The 17,655-nt window shown below is 43.6% G+C and overlaps 1 protein-coding gene across 2 annotated transcripts in view; it reads right to left on the bottom strand.

Moving 5' to 3' along the window:
* The window catches only part of FBXO3 (F-box protein 3), a 30,375-nt gene extending 13,345 nt beyond the window's left edge, over nucleotides 1–17,030 (bottom strand). For both annotated transcript variants that reach the window (XM_075545916.1, XM_075545917.1), the window contains exons 1-3: nucleotides 16,903–17,030; nucleotides 12,765–12,854; nucleotides 8,814–8,977 (exon numbers count right to left, since the gene is read on the bottom strand). In XM_075545916.1, the coding sequence (XP_075402031.1) occupies nucleotides 8,814–8,977; nucleotides 12,765–12,854; nucleotides 16,903–17,006 (358 nt within the window). In that variant the 5' untranslated portion in view covers nucleotides 17,007–17,030. The remainder of the gene's footprint in view (nucleotides 1–8,813; nucleotides 8,978–12,764; nucleotides 12,855–16,902) is intronic.
* Between the last annotated feature and the right edge of the window lie 625 nt (nucleotides 17,031–17,655).

The following is a 17,655-nucleotide window of genomic DNA, read 5'->3' as shown; positions in this document are numbered from 1 at the left end:
CCACACACACATAATCTTGTTTATTGACACAAACCAATGGCTCCCAGAAGTTCTCTACATTGACGGTGCTCAGGAGTCCTACTGGGTAGTCTTGGAATATGAAATATTAGACAGTAATAACAGCCACCAAAAAAACTCGGTTTGAAGTGTCTGGCCCAATCTAGAAGTAGAAAACTCAGAAAAGGTAGCCCCTAGTCTGGTACTTTCCTGTCCCTGTCACTGAGGTAACTATGCACTCTGAAAGCAAATGCGAACTGAGGAGCTGAGCAGAGCTCTCAACAATACCTCAGGACTACAGAAATACAGAAGATTTCCCAAAATTGATGAACACATCAAGACACAGGTTCAAGCACTATAAACCTCATAGAGAACAATTACAAAGAAAGTAATATTTAGATACATCATCTGGAAAATGGAAAATCAAAGATAAAGAGAAATCTTAAAAGAATCCAGAGGAGGGGAAAAAACACCGACTTATCTTCAAAGGAGCAAAAACAAGATTGCCAACTAAATTCTCAAGAGAAACAACAGAAGCTAGGAAAATGTTATTTTCAGAGCACTAGAAAAAAATCATTGCTAACCAGAATTTTATATCCAGTGAATACACCTTTCAAAGGGAAGATGAAATTCATTTTTCTGGTAAATAAATCTAAGAATCTCATCAACAGCAGTTCCCTAACTAAAAGAAATACTAAAAGGAATTGTTCCGGCAGAAGGACAACTATCTCAGAGAAGTGTAAAGATGCGGGATGGAGCAAAGAATGACAGAAGCAGCAACGAGGTAGACAAATCTGAATCACACTGACTACATGAAATAACACTTTTAGGGGGTTAAAATATACAGAAATTAAAATAAAAACAATTTTAACACAAGGGACAGCAGGAAGGAGAGAAGTAGAGTGAACGTATTCAAAGGTTTCTCAATGTCCAAAAAGCAATAGAAATACTAATTCACATTAGATTTTAATAAATCACACATATGCTACAATCTTTAGAGCAATCACAAAAAGAAGGTATAAGAGAGGGGGAGAATAAAACGAAAGAAAACTGAAAATAAAGAATAAAAGGTAAGACAGACACGTAGTTGACTTAAATAGACACACGGTATACTTAAACTCAATGACATTGGTTATTATATTAAATATAAATAGACAAAACAATTAAGATTGACAGACTAGATAAAAAATAAAACACAATTATCTACTTACAAGAGATACATCCAAAAAATGTAGACATAGAACAGAGCCAGAATAGCTTTACTAAGACCAGACAAAGTAGATTTTACAGTGAATATGATTAGAGCTAATGGAAGACTTTCTTAGTGAAGAAAAGATGAAATTCACTAGGCTGACATGTAATTCTAAAATGTATTTTCCTAATAATACATCTTCAAAGTACATTTCAAAGTACTACAGAACTAAAATGGGGGGAAATAAAGCCACAAGTATAGTGGGCATATTCATTTTCTACTGCTGCATAACAATGACCACAGTCGAAGCCACTTCAAGCAACACCCATTCATTACTCCACCATTTGTAAAACTGGCAGGTCTGGGCATGACCACTGGATCCTCTGCTAGGATCTCAGAAGCCTGAAGTCACCGTGCCCACTAGGATGTGCTTGTTCTGGTGGCTGCAGAACTTCGTTCTGTGCTATTATAGGACTGAGGGCCTCGGTTCCTAAATGGCAGCTGGCTAAGCCCTACCACGGGTCTGCTCTACCACATGGTCTGATTTGTTTCTTCAAGACGGCAGGGAATGTACTGGTGCTTGAAACCTCTCATGGTTCCTGGAGGGCCCAGTCCCTTTATAAACTCACCTCAATTACGTCAGGCCCACTCAAAATAATCTTCCTTTTGATGACCTTAAATTCATTTCGAACCTTGATTACATCTGCAATATTCCATCATCATCACATAACAGAACCTAGTCATGGAAGTAAACATTATATTCACAGTTCTGTCCGCACTCAAGGGGAGGGGATTGCTGGGTCATATGTATACCAGCAAGCAGGGAGCTTGGGAGGCTATCTTAGAATTCTGCTAACTACAGTGAGAGATTTTAATACTGCTCTCACTAATAATCAGACAAAAATTAATGATAAAATCAACATAGATTTGCATATCTTAAATAAAATTTACATAATTGTGGCATATTTTACTCACTCCCACAACAGAGAATATTTATTATTTTCAGGTCTAGATGAAATATTTACCAAAATAGATAATATGCTGGACCTCATAATAAAGCTCACATCAAATGATTAACCTCATATAGAGTATGTTCTCTGGTCAAAATGGAAACAAATGATAAATTACCTCATGATTTTTCTCCTCCTAATTTCCATTAGAAAAAAACAAGATCCCACTTTCCAATTGAGGAATCAAAGGGAATGTTTTCAATCTAATAAAGACTATCTTAAACAAACACAGCAAGCATCGTATTGAAGATGAAATGTTGTAAGCTTCCTCGTGATCAGGAAGGTAAAGATGCCCACATCAGCATGCTTCGTCAACACTGGATCTGAAGGACAAAGCCAGTGCAATAAAGCAAGTTTTTAAAAAATTATATAAGGGCTGGAAAGCTAGAAACAAATCTGTCATTCTACATTCTCCAGAAAATGCATATTAAAATCACTGCTATACACCCACCAGACAGACTAAAATAAAACAGAATGACAACAGGAAAGAGCTGGTAGGAATGTAAATTGGTAAAACCATTTTGGAAAATTGACAGTATCTTTTCAGACACTACAATCCTAGATACTTATTTACCCAGTAGAAAGGTTTACATATACACAGAAAATACAAATTATAGCATTATTCGTAATAGCCCAAACCAAAATCATTTAAATATCTATCCATGCCAAAATGAATATAGACATGGTGGTCAACTAATATAATAGTGTGCTACACTGCATAAAAAGAAAAAAAAAACTACAAACACACAACATGGCTGAATCTTACAGACCACAGAAATAACTCACACAATATACATACTCAATCTTGCAAATTGTATTAAGTTCAAAAACAAAGAAAACTACTTGATGGCAAGATCATGATAACCTTTTTGGAAAAGGGAGTGGATCCAATTTGGGCACAATGATATCCTTTTTTGAACTGGAAGATATTAGCTGGCATGTTCACTGTGCGATAAATTCACTGACGTGTATACTTGGAATTCGTGTACATTTCTGTGTGCTAGCTGACATCATCAGTGATGCCAAGTGGCCATCTTGTGCCTGCTTCCAGATATGTGATGAGAATCTAGCCTGTCTATCAGGTCACAGCCTTCTCCTGAGGATTCTGGAAAGTCCTGTTCTTCCTCCCTGGAAGCAGGACACACTCTCTCTGCTTCATATTCCTGTTGACAAGCTACATCTCCATGTACACTGAAGAAGCCAGAGCCCTGGAGCTGGAGGAGCTACATGGAAACCCACGCCGGTGCAGAGATGCTTCCACCACCACTGGATCCACAAGACTTTTTACCCACTGGCCTGTGATCTTCCTGCATTTGGCATCATTGCATGTGCTGCATGAGTCTGAAGAGGATATAGACTGGTTTCGGACATATGGGCTAATATCGGACTTATGGACTTGATCTGGACTGGGCTTGGATGTTTTCTTCATATGTAATTACACTTTATATAAGGCTCTTTCTTATGCACATGAGTGCCTATGAATTTGCTTCTCTAGTCAACCCGACTAACACACCAGCTGACCAGCTGCCAGTAAGTGCGAAGAGGAAAAGAGCTGAGATTTTGTATGCTAGAGGCTATTTGTTGGACATCTGATAGGTAACATTAAGAAATTTCTTGAGGGAGATGGAAAATTAGACAGAAAAAAGAAGTTCTAAAGCCAATAACAAAGCCACAAACATGCTAAATAACCCAAAACTAAGAAAACCCACCTTTTCAATACAAGAAAATCAAAGGTTTAAGAGGCACCTTTATATAATAGAATCTGAGCTATCACCTCAGGGCAGGGTGCAAATCTTGCTTAATGACTGTGCTCACTAGGGAGTAATTTCACCCCTTTCCTCATCTGTAACACGATGGTTAATGCCACCTATCTGCAAGAGCTGCATTGAGAATCAGCATTTGTAGAAGTGTTTACTAAAGTGTTCTCGTGGCAGTCAATAAATGTTCTTTTATTCACTGCTCCTTATCTATTTGCAGAAGAAACAGTGAAAAAGTAACTATCCAAACCCCTCGACCCGCTGCTTACTAGTTATGGGGCCTTGCTGGAGTCACCGGACCTCTCTAGGCCTGTGCCTTCTCCATCTGCAAAATGAACGTTCTGGTATCAATCAAGGATGTGCAAACTCCAGCCTGCAGGCTAGGGCCAGCTTACTGCTTTTGGGTGTGCGCCTTCCCCAAAATTTATTTGTTGTTGAGAATCTATACAGCAAAACCCTTACCAATTCAACAGATTTTACTTGTACCACTCAGTGACACGATTACCATTTCCATTCTCATCCGCAACTTTTCTGAACTGTCCCTCTCCTTCGCTAGCGAAGCGCACTCTCCTCTCAGGTTCCTACTTAATCTTTCCAGTTGCTATTGCCAGTTTGGTCCCATCTAGATAGTTCTTAAAAGATCTGCTCCAGGCAGATCCCTTCTTTTTTTTTTTTTTAACCAGTTAAGCTAAACTATTGTCTGCCTTAAAGATTTCAGGGGCTTCAGGTCCCATGATTATCGTAGGACAAAGAGTCTTTATGCTACACTCCAACACTTGAGAGTATTTCAAAAGGGAGGTCAAGGAATTTTCTGACAACCTGACCTCCAACCTCTAGGTACAAACCAGTGGGGCAGGGAGCCTGGAATGCCAATTGAACACAAAGACAAGAAAGAAAGGCAAGTCTGCCCCATTTCCTTTGTTTCTGCTTCCCGAGGCGGCTACAGGTGGCTCATGTCTACAGTCTCATATTCTATACACTCTAATGCTGCATTAGCTATTTAAAGGTGCCATGCCCTTCCTGAATAAGGAGGAATCACAGAAAATGGATGCATTTGAATTGTGGTGTTGGTGAAGAATAAAGTACCATGGACTGCCAGAAGAACAGATCTTGAAAAAGGTACAGCCAGAATGCTCCCTAGAGGCAAGGATAGCGAGACTTCATCTCAAGCTTTAGACCTGCTGTCAGGAGAGGTCTGTCTCGGAAAGGGACATCGTGTGTGGTAAAACAGAGGGTCAGTGAAAAAGAGTAAGCCCCCCAATGAGATGGACTGCCACAGTGGCTGCATCAGTGGGCCCAGGTCTAGGAACCATTGTGAGGATGGCACAGGACTGTGCAGTGTTTTGCTCTGTTGTGCATGGGGTTGCAGTGGACTCAGCACCAAACAGTAACAACAGCAACAAAGAGCTCTCAAAGGAGCCCTGGAAACACAGTGGCTAAGAGTTCACAGGTGCCCCTGTGGTGCTACTGGATAAGCACTGAGCTGTAACTGCTGCAGGTCCGTAATGCACAGCAACAAGCTGCTCCGCAGGGGAAAGGCGAGGCTATTTCTCCTGCAGAGAAAACCCTCAAGAGGTTTGCTAAAAGTTGGATTCAACGAGACGGCAGTGAAGTAATGGACAGGTGTCTGAACTCACCAGCCAACTCCAGGGGAAGCTGTGGCAGGTGACTTGTTAAAAGCCCGGAAACCACATGGTGACAGTTCCACTCTGTTCTACAGGTCCAGTCGCCAAGAAACAGGGTTTTTGTTTGTTTGTTTGTTTTGTAAGTGAAATTTTCTCTATTTTTATGGCAGAGTAGTATTATATGAATTACCCATTCACTGACTGAAGGGCAGGTGGGTTGTTTTCAGCTTTAGTCAAGTACATGTAAAGCTGATATAAGAATTTTCATACTATGTATGGATTGTGATAAGAGTTGTACGAGCCTCCAATAAAATGATTTTTAAAAGAAAAAAAAGAATTTGCATACATGTCTTATTATAAACAGCACCAATCATTTATCCTGAGTATATAGCTAGGAATGGAGTTGCTAGACCACATATACACAGAACTCCGCCAACTTTCACATGCGTACTTACCAGTCACCAATCTTCTTGGGTGAAGTATGTTCAGATCACTTTGACCATTTTTTAAAAATCGGGTTGATCATCTTCATTTTGAGGGGTTATTTTTAATCATTTTATTGGAAGCTCTTAACAGATATAATAATCCATAATTCAATTAGATCAAGTATAATTATACAATTGCTACCACCATCAGTTTCAAAACATTACCTTTCTTCTTGAACTCTTTGATATCAACTCCCTTTCTCCCCTCCCTTCCCAAGGAACCCTGTGGGGTGGAGGAGGTATCTTACACCATCCAGTGTATCTATTCACTGCAATTTGGTTATTTGTTCCCCTAGACTCATCATTGCTATCAGCTCCCCCTCCCACCCCACCCCCTACCGATACCCTCAGGGAATCATTGCTCCCAATACTGCTTCAGAAGGGTTATCTAGCTTGGCTTTCATGCATCCAGTGCTCTAGGCAGGTCTAACAAGATTAAGGAGGTACAACAAAGACCATAATAGTAAGGGGAGGAAATACTAAAGAACTAGAGGACAGTTATGTGTTTCGTCAGAGCTACATTACTCCTTAGATTTCTCATCCCTTCTGTGAGGGACTGTCCAATTATGTTACAAGTGGGTTTTGGTTCCCACTTCATCCACGCTCCTTCACATCACTTTGATTACTTGTTTTTAAACTTCTGATACCTCTTCCAGTTGATACTGCATGATCACACAGGCTGCTGTGCTTCTTCCATGTGGGCTTTGTTGCTTCCCTGCTAGATGGCCATTTGTTTTAACTTCAAGCCTTTAAGACCCTAACTTTTACTAGCCGAGTACCATCAGCTTTCTTTGGCACATTTGTAAAGAAATGCATCTATTTTGTCTTTAGCAATCATGTTGGGAAGGTGAGTATCATATGGTATTCATATTATTAGAACAAGCCATTTTTGTACGGAAGCATGATTTAAGTAGAGGCCCAAAGTCCATCAAGCAGAAGTTTTTAAAACGACATTCTTGGTTCTCTTGTCAGCCAATGGTTTAGAGTCCCAGCGGTTCTCAACCTGAGGGTTGTGACCCCTTTGAGGGTCAAACGACCCTTTCGTGGGTGTTGCCCGATTCGTGACAGTAGCAAAATTACAGTTATGAAGTAGCAACGAAAATAAGTTTATGGCTGGGGGTCACCACAACAAGGGCTGCAGCATTAGGAAGGTTAAGAATCGCTGGTTTAGACTACAGCTCTGGACTCAGCCCCACGTTCAAATCCTGCTTCTTCTTTTGCTTCATGATGGTAAGCAGTTTTGTATCCTCAGTTAGTTTGCCTATTAAGATTAGAATGGTAATGACCTACCTAATGGGATTTTTTGCAAACTGAATGCACTAACATTCCTGAAATACTTGGCTGTGTATTTAGCTATGTGCTTAATAAATGATACCTACTGTAAGCACTCCCCCCATTTTCACTCATCACTACCAAGTAATTATCTTCAGAATTATTTCCCACTTGAGATTATTTAACCCCATACTGAGTGAATAAAAATGTTCATTTCTTCTAAGAGGCTATTAAAAACTTTAATCAAAGGCATTTCCAATCTTTTCACTCACTACCAACTCATTCTTTCTTCTAACTCCTAGCAATTCAATCTTAAGCACCTGGTCATGCAATCAGACTCCTTATGGGAAGTATCGAAGGAAGGCCATTTCAAAAGAGAGCTTCCTGCTAAACCAGCGGTTCTCAACCTGTAGGTCGAGACCCCTTTGGGGGTCAAACGACCCTTTCACAGGCGTCACCTAAGACCATGGAAAACACATTGATTTACATTACAATTCATAACAGTAGCAAAATTACGGTTATGAAGTAGCAACGAAATAATTTTATGGTTGCGGTCACCACAACATGAGGAACTGTATTAAGGGGTCGCGGCATTAGGAAAGTTGAGAACCACTGTCTAAACTGCAGAATCTCAAGGAAAGCAAGCATTTGAGAGGGACTGGCTCCAATCGCAGCTTAGCAAAAACAAAACAGGTGTCATGCCTCTCCGTAACACATGAGAAATGACTGGAGCTAATGAAGGGTGAGCAACAACAGGAGGGATCTCCAAGAAATTTGAGGGAAAATTCCATTATCTTTTCAGTCTACTTTCCCACAAACGCTTGGAAACCTCTCTGCACTTTCAGAGCTGTAAATTTGCAAATACAATGTATAAAAAAATAGCTTGTTGACATGTCTTGCCCAAATTGGACAGTAAGAGTGAAGGCAAAAGAGCAGAGATTCTGGAGTTAAAATCCACCTCGCTTTAAAGTTTCCCTGCTCTACAAATGCCAGAATAGGGACATTTCCCCTCTCAATGGCCCCTGTAAGGACCCGGGGTCTCCACAATATTAGGCAGTCAAATGAACACTTTTCCTCCTACACAGTCTAAAAGCAGGAGAAAGTCGCAAAGTTTTCCCAATTAAAAAATCAAGACGTCACAGTTGTCATCCTCAAGCAATCATCGCGTTGTTAGTTTCTTCACTGAAAGTAAAGAGCAGGATAAAAAACGTTCCATCAGTCTGCTTTTCCGATAAATAACCCAGTGGGCCCACATAGGCAGAAACAGGGCAAGCACTAGAGGATCCTTAGTCCTCTCGCAATATTGGGGTTCTATTTCCTTGACCAAATGTGAATTTGAAATGCCTGACACTGTTGGGTTAGCACAGACGCACAAATGAGCACAGACACGGGAGACCCAAAGCTCTTTAGAGTATTCACAAGAGTCATTGACATGAGTCACTAAAATGAGGTAGGGAGGCTCTGATGCTCAGTACCTTTCAGGGATAACACCATCCGAGGGCACCTGGGCTCCAAGTATTTCTTGAGCTCATCCCAGGCCCTTTTAATTGCGGCGTAATGGTCAATGTATCTTCCAACGTCAGAGTAAGTGTCTATGAACAGAGATTTCCAACACTGATTCTTCTGAGTTCTCTCTTCCCTAAATAGATTTTTAAAAGACACAAAGAGGTAAAAAGTCATATCTTCTGATATGACATTAGCAAATAATTGAGACAATTACCAGCATATTTTCTTGGGGATTTGTGGTGATTTTTGCCTTTCATTTATTTAAACCACATATGCAGACACTAGAGCAAAATGTAACACATCAAAAAAATTCAAAGCAGTTATAGCTGCCACGGAAGAATTACCAGCATCTTAATTTTTCAAGAAGTTTGTCACTCCTTAATACAACATAATATGAAGAATACAATATATACCAATTATAAAGTACATGTATTTTTTCCATTTTAGAGGATACTTAGATTCTAATAAGATGATAGTAATTTAATATATGAGGGCAGCTTCAACAAGTTCATGGAACAATTTCACTATCTTCCAATTCCATTTCTTTCCATGAACTTGAATTTACATTGCATAGTGCTAGCCAGAGAATCATAAAGCTCCAAAGGAATTACAGGAGGCAACATTTATATTTGGCACAATTCCACAAACATATTGAGGGTCTACTTAGCCAATGAGAACAAAAACTAAAGCACATCTTATTGTTTTCAAAATAATCGCCATCTCAGGGGGAGTTACACAGACCACTCCAATATCATGTTAAAGGCTGAGCCAAAAGTACTCAGAAGGCTTCCCTGGAGTTGCAAACAAGAAGTAAGAATTACAGAGTTAAACACACAGATGGGTAAGTTCCTGCTCAAGCGGCTGGCACTGCCTAAGCAAAAGCCAGATGTTGAAATAAAACCCAAAGCTGTTGCTGACCAGTCCTTTCCGACTCCTGCCCCCCGAGTATCAGGGCAGCGTTGCCCCAGAGGGCTTTCTTGGCTGTCCTCTTTACGGATATGGATCACCAGGCCTTTCTTCTGCTGGGCCGCTGGATGGGTACAAAGTGCCAATCTTTAGATAGCAGTTAAGCACAAACTGCTCTTACCATTCGGGGACTTTGAAGGGTCTACAGCCAACTGCTAAGTATTCCAGTGTTACCGGGAGGCCAATCTAAGAATCTCAAGAAATAGAGAATGAAGCAGACACAGAAACCCTTAGGGTCTGGGACTTGATGAACTTGGGACTTTATTCTGTGGGAAATGAAGACCGCAGAAGGGTTTAACAGAAGAATTAAAGGGGTAGATGTGTAGTTGCGGTTTGGGAAGAGTAAACTGAAGGGTTGTAAGCGAACCAAAAAGTCGGTGGTTTGAACCTTCCAGCCACCCCATGGGACAAAAAAGGTGACTGGGCCACTTCTACTCTGTTCTGTAGAGAAGCTATGAGTTGGAATCAGCTCAACGATGGTTTTGGTTTGAGATACCTAGAGATATGGCAGCTCAATAATGGTTTGAGATATCTAGAGATACAGAGCTAGAAATAAGGGGTTTGAGTAGTTCCAATGGAAGAGGATGAACTGAGCTTAAAAATCATTTTAAAATGTGATCGCTGTAGTGATATGAACAGGGAGATTTAAAAAACACGTAGAAAATAAATTCCAAAAAGCTTGTTAACTGAAAGAATGTAGGAAGAGAAAAAGAGGAGCCCTAGGGCCTGGCTGGGGAGTCTCAGGAGATGCTGTCACCAGCGGAATTCAGAGGGATCAGTTTTAGGGATGAGGAAAACAACTCTAACTCAAGGTTGTTTTTGTTGGGGTCTGGGGACACAGGAAGGGGAGCACCTTATTGTTAATTCAAATAATATACAAATATGTTATCAAAGCCTAACTGTACCAAAGAACTCATGATGAAAAACTGGTCTCCTCTTCTCCGTGCACCTCCTCAAAGGAAACTTCCGTTCTTGCAAGAATGTATCCATATACTTCTAAATGCTTTATCCCTCTAGTTCTTGATTTGTCAGTTTTACATGGTATTCATTCATGGGTTCTCATTATTTATGGATTCCAAAATTGTAAATTCACCTTCTCACAAAACAAAGGCAATATTCATGCTGTTTTCACAGCTATGTATATACATTTGCAGAGCAACAAAAATTTTGAGTCAATCAATGCACGCATTTCCAGCTTAAGTCGAATAGGGCTCTTATGCTGTATGTAAACAACTGTCCTTTTGTAGGCTTACTAGGCTCTACTGGTTGCCAGGGTAGACTGTAGGGGGCATCAACAGTTAAGTGCTTGACTATGAGGTGAAAGATTGGTAATTCCAATCCAACCAGAGGAGCCTTGGGAGACTGGCTGGTGAATCTGCTTTAGAAAGGTCATGGCCTTGAAAGCTCTAAGGAGCAGTTGTTCTCTGAGTGGCCAGGAGTTAGACCTGACTTGATGGCAATTAAGAAAAAACAACAATTAAAAATGTTTCCCCACATTTTTGTGCTTATTGAAGGTTTTGCCATTTAAAATGCACCTCCCAAGCAATGTGCAGAAGTATCTAGTGTTCCCCAGCATAAGAAAGCTGTGATTTGTCCTGTGGACAAAATGTGTAACTAAGATGAGCTTTATGGGGATTAATTCAATGTTAATAAATCAACAAAATATATTAAATACAGGTTCTTTTAAAGAGAATCAGGAGAAACAAGAGCCATTGACTAGTTGACAAACCAAACCCATTGTGACCAGAGGCTTGCAGGACCTCTGTATTTCCCTTAGGTGATACAGTTTCACTCCTGTAGAGCTCACAGCGATTTTATGAGAAATCAATTGTACCTACAGTACCCAGTGTCAGAGTACCCAACAAGAGAGGTAAGCGCAGGCTTACTTCTGCTTACTTACTGTTCTGTAGTAAATATTTTCACATCAAAGATTCTTCTTCCAGGCACAGCTAGCAACTGTCTCTCCCCTAAACCCACAGCACCTTCATACAGAATATCAAAACCTCTGTTCAAATTTATATCCCCTGACAACAAGAGAGCACCCAGTATTAAGCAAGGTAAGCAGGGACTTACTTGTGCTTACTAACTATTCTGTGCCCTACGTAGTAGTAGACATAAGTAAACATTAGTAAGTAAGCACGAGTGAACAGTAAGTAAGCGCTAGTAAATCCATGCTTACCTTGTTTCCTGGATCATCTGCCCCTGCTGCCACTCAAAGTGAAAATGTGGATATAGTAATACTTAAAATTCCCTCCCCTTGCTCTTCCATCATGCCACTGTTTGGCAACTCCATGATTCTGTCTCTTACTGGCTGTTCTGTAACATATTTAAACCTCTACTTCTTGTTTCACCAACTCTTTGACTCTGCTCCTAGTCGCTACTTTGACTCTGCTCAAGCAGAGAAATACATTCTGAGCATTCCAACTCTTTCTTATGGCTCCCTAGATGGCACAAACAGCTAAGCACTTGCCACTAGCTGAAAGGTTGGCACTTTAAACCCACCCAGAGGTGCTTCCAAAGATAGGATTGGTGATCTACTTCTGCAAGGTCACAGCCTTGGACTTCCCATGGATCGATTCTAATCCGTACATATGGGGTCACCAGGAAGCAGAGTTAACCAAACAGCAACTACAAACAACCTTTCCCAGCTCCCAGCTCTTTATTCTGCCCAATTTGTTAACATTTACTGACTTCGGTGAGCCCTTTTAGGGTATCCAACGGAAAGGTCCAGAAAACCCTGAGCAAAGTTCAGCAGAGATAGCAGGGCCAGTGTTTCCAAGAGTCACCGCAGCCGAGTCCAGAGAGTGAGGAAAGCATTCAACGCTTACTGGCAGGCTCAAGAAGAGCCAAAAAGGAGATTGAGAGGGAAGGGCTACCGTTAGGAAAATTTGGACAGACTAGGATTAAGATGCCAAGGGCCAACTACCAAAAACCACACTCCCCAGCATACTCACTCAGATATCAGCCAGTACTTTTTGCAATGTCTTCTCCACAGCGGGTCATGATTCGATAGCTGGCTAAGCCTTCGACTGACATAGCAGCAGCTGGTGGTTGGATGATGCACATGAAAGAAGGGGGAAAAAACCTTTAATAAAGATTAAACATTAAACTGAAAGCTTGACTTGGTTCGTTTTCGCTTTTCTATACTACCCATTTTCTGCCCTTAAAATAGCCAAACAGTATTTTTAAGAAACTGCTTAGCATGGTAGCTAGTGTTACTCTGTGAGTAAGGACATCGCTATGTGAGTTCACAAATAAGCCCTGAAACCTCTGTGACTAGCTTTCATGGGAAAGACTATACTGGAGAGCACGGTGTTCAGCAACAATGAGCTCAAGACAGAAGACAATGTTCTAAAATTAACTGGCGTGGTGATTGTACAACTCCTTTCAATATGACCATTGAACTGTATATGTGAGTTTTATGCCAATGAAACTTTATAAAATTAGAATTAGACAAATAAGAAGGGAAGTCTACATTACATAAAACCTCTGGGTTCACCTGAACTCAAGGGGCTGGTGCTCCTGCATTGTTACGGAGTCATTTCTACATCTTGGAAGAAATGGTATTCAAATGTAAACAAAGTGACTTGTTTTTCAAAGTTCTGTGGGACTACTACATTCACAGGTGCTTTGTTTTGCCTTAATTTTTCCATAAACAAGTAAAGAAATATTGTCACCAAAACATTTTAATTAAACAGCTACTAGAGTCGACCTATAAAGTGTTAGATCGTGAAGTCTGGGTTCAATGCTCAGGGCTATGCCCGTTAATAGAAATTGCTCAAAGGCATAGAATTTAAGAGGCAAAGAATTTCTTACTATATAGAGAAACTTAGCACACTTAACACAACAGTGCCTCCATCTTGTAAATGTTATTCACCCCCTTCCCATTCATTTGGCAAGAAAGAAGCAAAGATTAGGAATTTATCCAAAGACGTAGGCTTTCAAAATCACCCATTAACAGATAAAAGTCCTCAAAGATCACACTTGGGCAATACCTAATTCATTAGTTAATTAATTCACAGGATCTTAAATTACCTGGGATTTGTCAAGCCTATGAGCAGGGCAAAGGAACCCTGGTGTGTAGTGGGTTCTGTGCTGGGCTGCTACCCACAAAGTCGGCAGTTCAAACTCACAGGAGGGGGTAAGGGTTACGACTGCTGTAGAGATTTAGTCTTGGAGACCCACCGGTTCAGTCCTACTCTGCCTGAGGATGGTAGAGTCAGAAGTAACTCGATGGCAGAGCAGACTGTCCATTTGCACCGTTTACAGGGACCCAGCACCCTCATTCTTTTCTGCTGGTGCCCAAACTACCTTTTGTGAAAAGGAATGCTTCTGTTTTGTGAACTCAGGTTCCATCCCCTCTTCAAGATTTCACTTCCCACCCCGCCTCTGGCAGTTAGACAACATAAAAGAATCCCTGGAACATGCACAAGGCAGTTCTGAGGCACAAACTGAGAGATGAGGAGCAGGGTTCTAGATCCTGATTCCATGGGCTTGAAATGCGATCTAGGCATATGAGTATTTTGAACGTGCCACAGGTGATCCTGGAAAGTGCCAGCTAATAAATCACCCTGGCAAGGAGAAGGCATCATGCAATTTCAAAATCCAACCGTGGATCTGAAATTGCCTGTGGTCATGATTGCACAACTCTTCTTAATATGATTGAATGATTACACTGTATGATATGTGAATATGCCAATAGAACTGTTTTTTTTTTTTAAATCCAACTGTGGAGCAGATTGTGTGTGTGTGTGTGTGATATACAGCGACACAATGGGCTAATCCCATCCAGTTCAGGGCATATGCAGTGAAAATGCCAGGATTAGCAACAGGCTAGACACTTGACAAAGTCCAGCTGTCGGTGCAGAGTAGTGGCAGTAAACTGGAAACTTTTCTATGGATGAAAAACAATTTAACCCCATAATAAATGTGAGAAGGAATCATGCCATTTCTGTTTAAAACGTTAATTCCTCCCTTAAGCATTTAAAATGAAATCTGTTCTCACCTTGGCTCACAAGCTCCTTCCTGCATGATCCCAGCATTCTCACTGCAAGTCACTCAGCCTGTGAGTCACCCCCTACCTTGTGCCACACAAGACTTCTTGTTCCTCCAAAAGACCATGCCACTATCAAGCCGCCTCGGAGCGCACAGTACTTCCTGCCAGGACAGCTCCAATATGGCCCCTCCTCCCAATTTGTCTGTGCTTCCCTTTCCCATTTCTTAGCGGAGCAATCCATTAATTTCCTTCATAGCACCTCCAGCTACCTCTTATAATTATGCACTTGTTTACTTGCTTGTTCACCTGGCTCCCTAAACCATAAGTTCCATGCAAGGGACCTTGCTATCCTGTTCACTTTTGGTTCCCTAACATTTAACAAGCCGCCAGGCAACAGGCAAAAAAAGAAAGAAAAGCCATTGAACAAATAATGGATGCAAAGATAAACAGGAGCAGGACAGGCCTTGCATTCAAGTCCACAATCAATCCAGCATGGCAAATACATTCTGCAGAGGAAAGATGGTGGTGGGGAAAGTCAGGAGAGGAGGGCTAAGAGGAATTCCGTCTTGCCAGCTTGAGAAGAGGCAGGCGTGAATTCCAGACCGGGTTAGGAGCTTCAACTACAGAACTAATGACTGGAAGCGTGTGGAATGCTGGCACAGGTCTGACCTGCATGAGGAAACTGTATAAATACAGCAGTGGAAGAGAAATTAGGCCTGAAACAAAGGTTTCAAGTGCCCCCCAAGAATTTTTAAAGGGGTTGTAATGTAAACAAACAGGTAACATAGGTTTTTAAACTGGAGAATGAGCTAGCCTGTTTTGTGAAAAATCACTCTGATGGAAGGTAGCTCATGAATCCAAAGTGGGGATGGTGGGATTTGTGAAAAACCTCTAGCAACAGAAAATTTCTGATGAACACTGGGCAGCTTAGGCAACCCTTCACAAAGAAAAACCATAGGCTAGCTCTCTGCTTTAGGAAAAACCTGCACAAGACATAAATATACACGTAGCCACCAGAAACTCGGATTATTCCTGTTTTTGCTTAGGCCGAGCTACCTGTAGCTCCAAGAAGCCTGTGCTTCCAAAAGGAATTGTAATCCACAGTCTATGATCCTCAAGTGGCTAGAAACCAATTGCCATTTAAAACCACCTCCTCCATCTCTCCTACCCATCCTAAGATTTTTCCTCCGCTACAAATAGCATGCAGGTAGCACAGGAAACTCGGCGTCGTAATACCAACAGCCAAGGGTGTAAATAGTCCGGACACCAAGGGTGGGGGTGGGGTGGGGAGGCGTCATTTCTGCATCCATCACGGACAATTCCAAAGTCAGAAGCAATTGGGTATTTCACCACCCTCGCTAGCAACCGGTGTTTTATTTTTGGACCAAACGTCCGCAATGTGGGAAACCCAAAATGCACGGGAGAGAAGGGCCATGTCTCACCACCGGAAGTCAGTAGCGGGGAGGTTGGGGGAGGGGGGTGGACAACAACAAAAAATAAGCTCCAACATCCAAATGTAACGGGGGGGGGGGGGGGGGGCGGCTGTAAGCAAAAGTCCGAATGCGGGCTTAGCCTGCAAATGACCGTGCGGAGGAACGTCGCGACTAGGGGCCAGGGGATTAGGGGGCGGCCGAGCCCCTCCCCTGGAGCCCCACCTGCCCAAGCCAGCATCACCCTCCCGCAGGCCAGGGACCTCCGTGCAACCCAGAGCACGGCGCAGCCAGAGGCTCTTGCAAAACGACCCGGCTGGGCCCGGGGAAGGGGGGGGGGGGCGGCGGGCGCTGGGGTCCGCGAGGCGCGGGGTGGCGGGGCTGCACTGCCCTCCTTGCAACTAGGCCTCGCCGAGGCCTGGTAGCGAGCGATCGCGCAGCTTCCTGAAGCGCAGGCCCCGAGCGAGAGGAAGAGCTCGCGGCGAGGCCCTTTGCAGCCCCGTCTCGCCGGGGCCCCGGGTGGCGCTGCAGGATCAGGCCAGCCCAGGTGTCACCTTTCGGCTGCCGCAGGCGTCGGGAGCCCGAGGGCAGTGCGGGCCTCCTTCCCTGCAGCCTCGCCGGCTTCGCCCCCCGCGTTCCCACCCGGCCGTCGTGCCGTTGCATTACTTGATTAGATCGCGGTAGTCCAGGAAGGAGAGGATGAGCAGCAGCGGGTCCGTGGGCAGCGATTCCAGAGTCAGCGGTGCGCCCTCGGTCTCCATGGCCGCCATCTTTCCTGGCCCCTGCAGGCCCGGTCCCGCCCCGGCCCCGCCCCGGCCCGCCCCGCCCCGCGCCGCCGCCCGCCGCCCGCCGCCCGCCGCTCGGGGCCTCCGACTCAGGTTGGTTATGTAACCGCCGGGCCCGCCTCGGCGCCCGCACCGGCCGCGGGGGCGGGTCCCGGGCAGGCTCTGCCCGCGGCGCCGGGGCCGGGCGGCCGCGTCACCTGGGCCCGCGGGCGCCTGAGCCCGGCTCCGCGTTGCCGCCGGGCCTCCGTCGCCTGTCCTCGCCGGTCCATCGCGACCCTCCGAGCTGTCGGATCGTCCCGCACCCTAAAGGTGTCCAGCCGTACCCCGCCTGGCCTCTACTGCCAAGTCATATCTAAAGCTTTACGTCCCAGGTGTCTCTAAGGAGCCCGAGTGGCGCGGTGGCCCCGGTGTTCGGCGGAACCCCGCCAAGTCCGCGGTTAGAACCCTGCGGTTCCGTGGGAAATAGAAGGCAGGCGCTAGATTCTTGCACTAACTCTTCCCTGCCCTTGACTCCCAAACCTATCTATTCTTCCCCTCTTGGCCTCCCTGGGCCCTCCTGTCCCTTCTACACAGCAGGGCTTAGTAGGGGCAGCGTTGGCACCCACTGAGAGGTCAGCGGAGCAGGAGAAATGGC

The sequence above is a fragment of the Tenrec ecaudatus genome, chromosome 4 (assembly GCF_050624435.1).
Source record: "Tenrec ecaudatus isolate mTenEca1 chromosome 4, mTenEca1.hap1, whole genome shotgun sequence".
NCBI lineage: Eukaryota > Metazoa > Chordata > Mammalia > Afrosoricida > Tenrecidae > Tenrec > Tenrec ecaudatus.
This window is presented reverse-complemented; position numbering and strand designations above follow the sequence as displayed.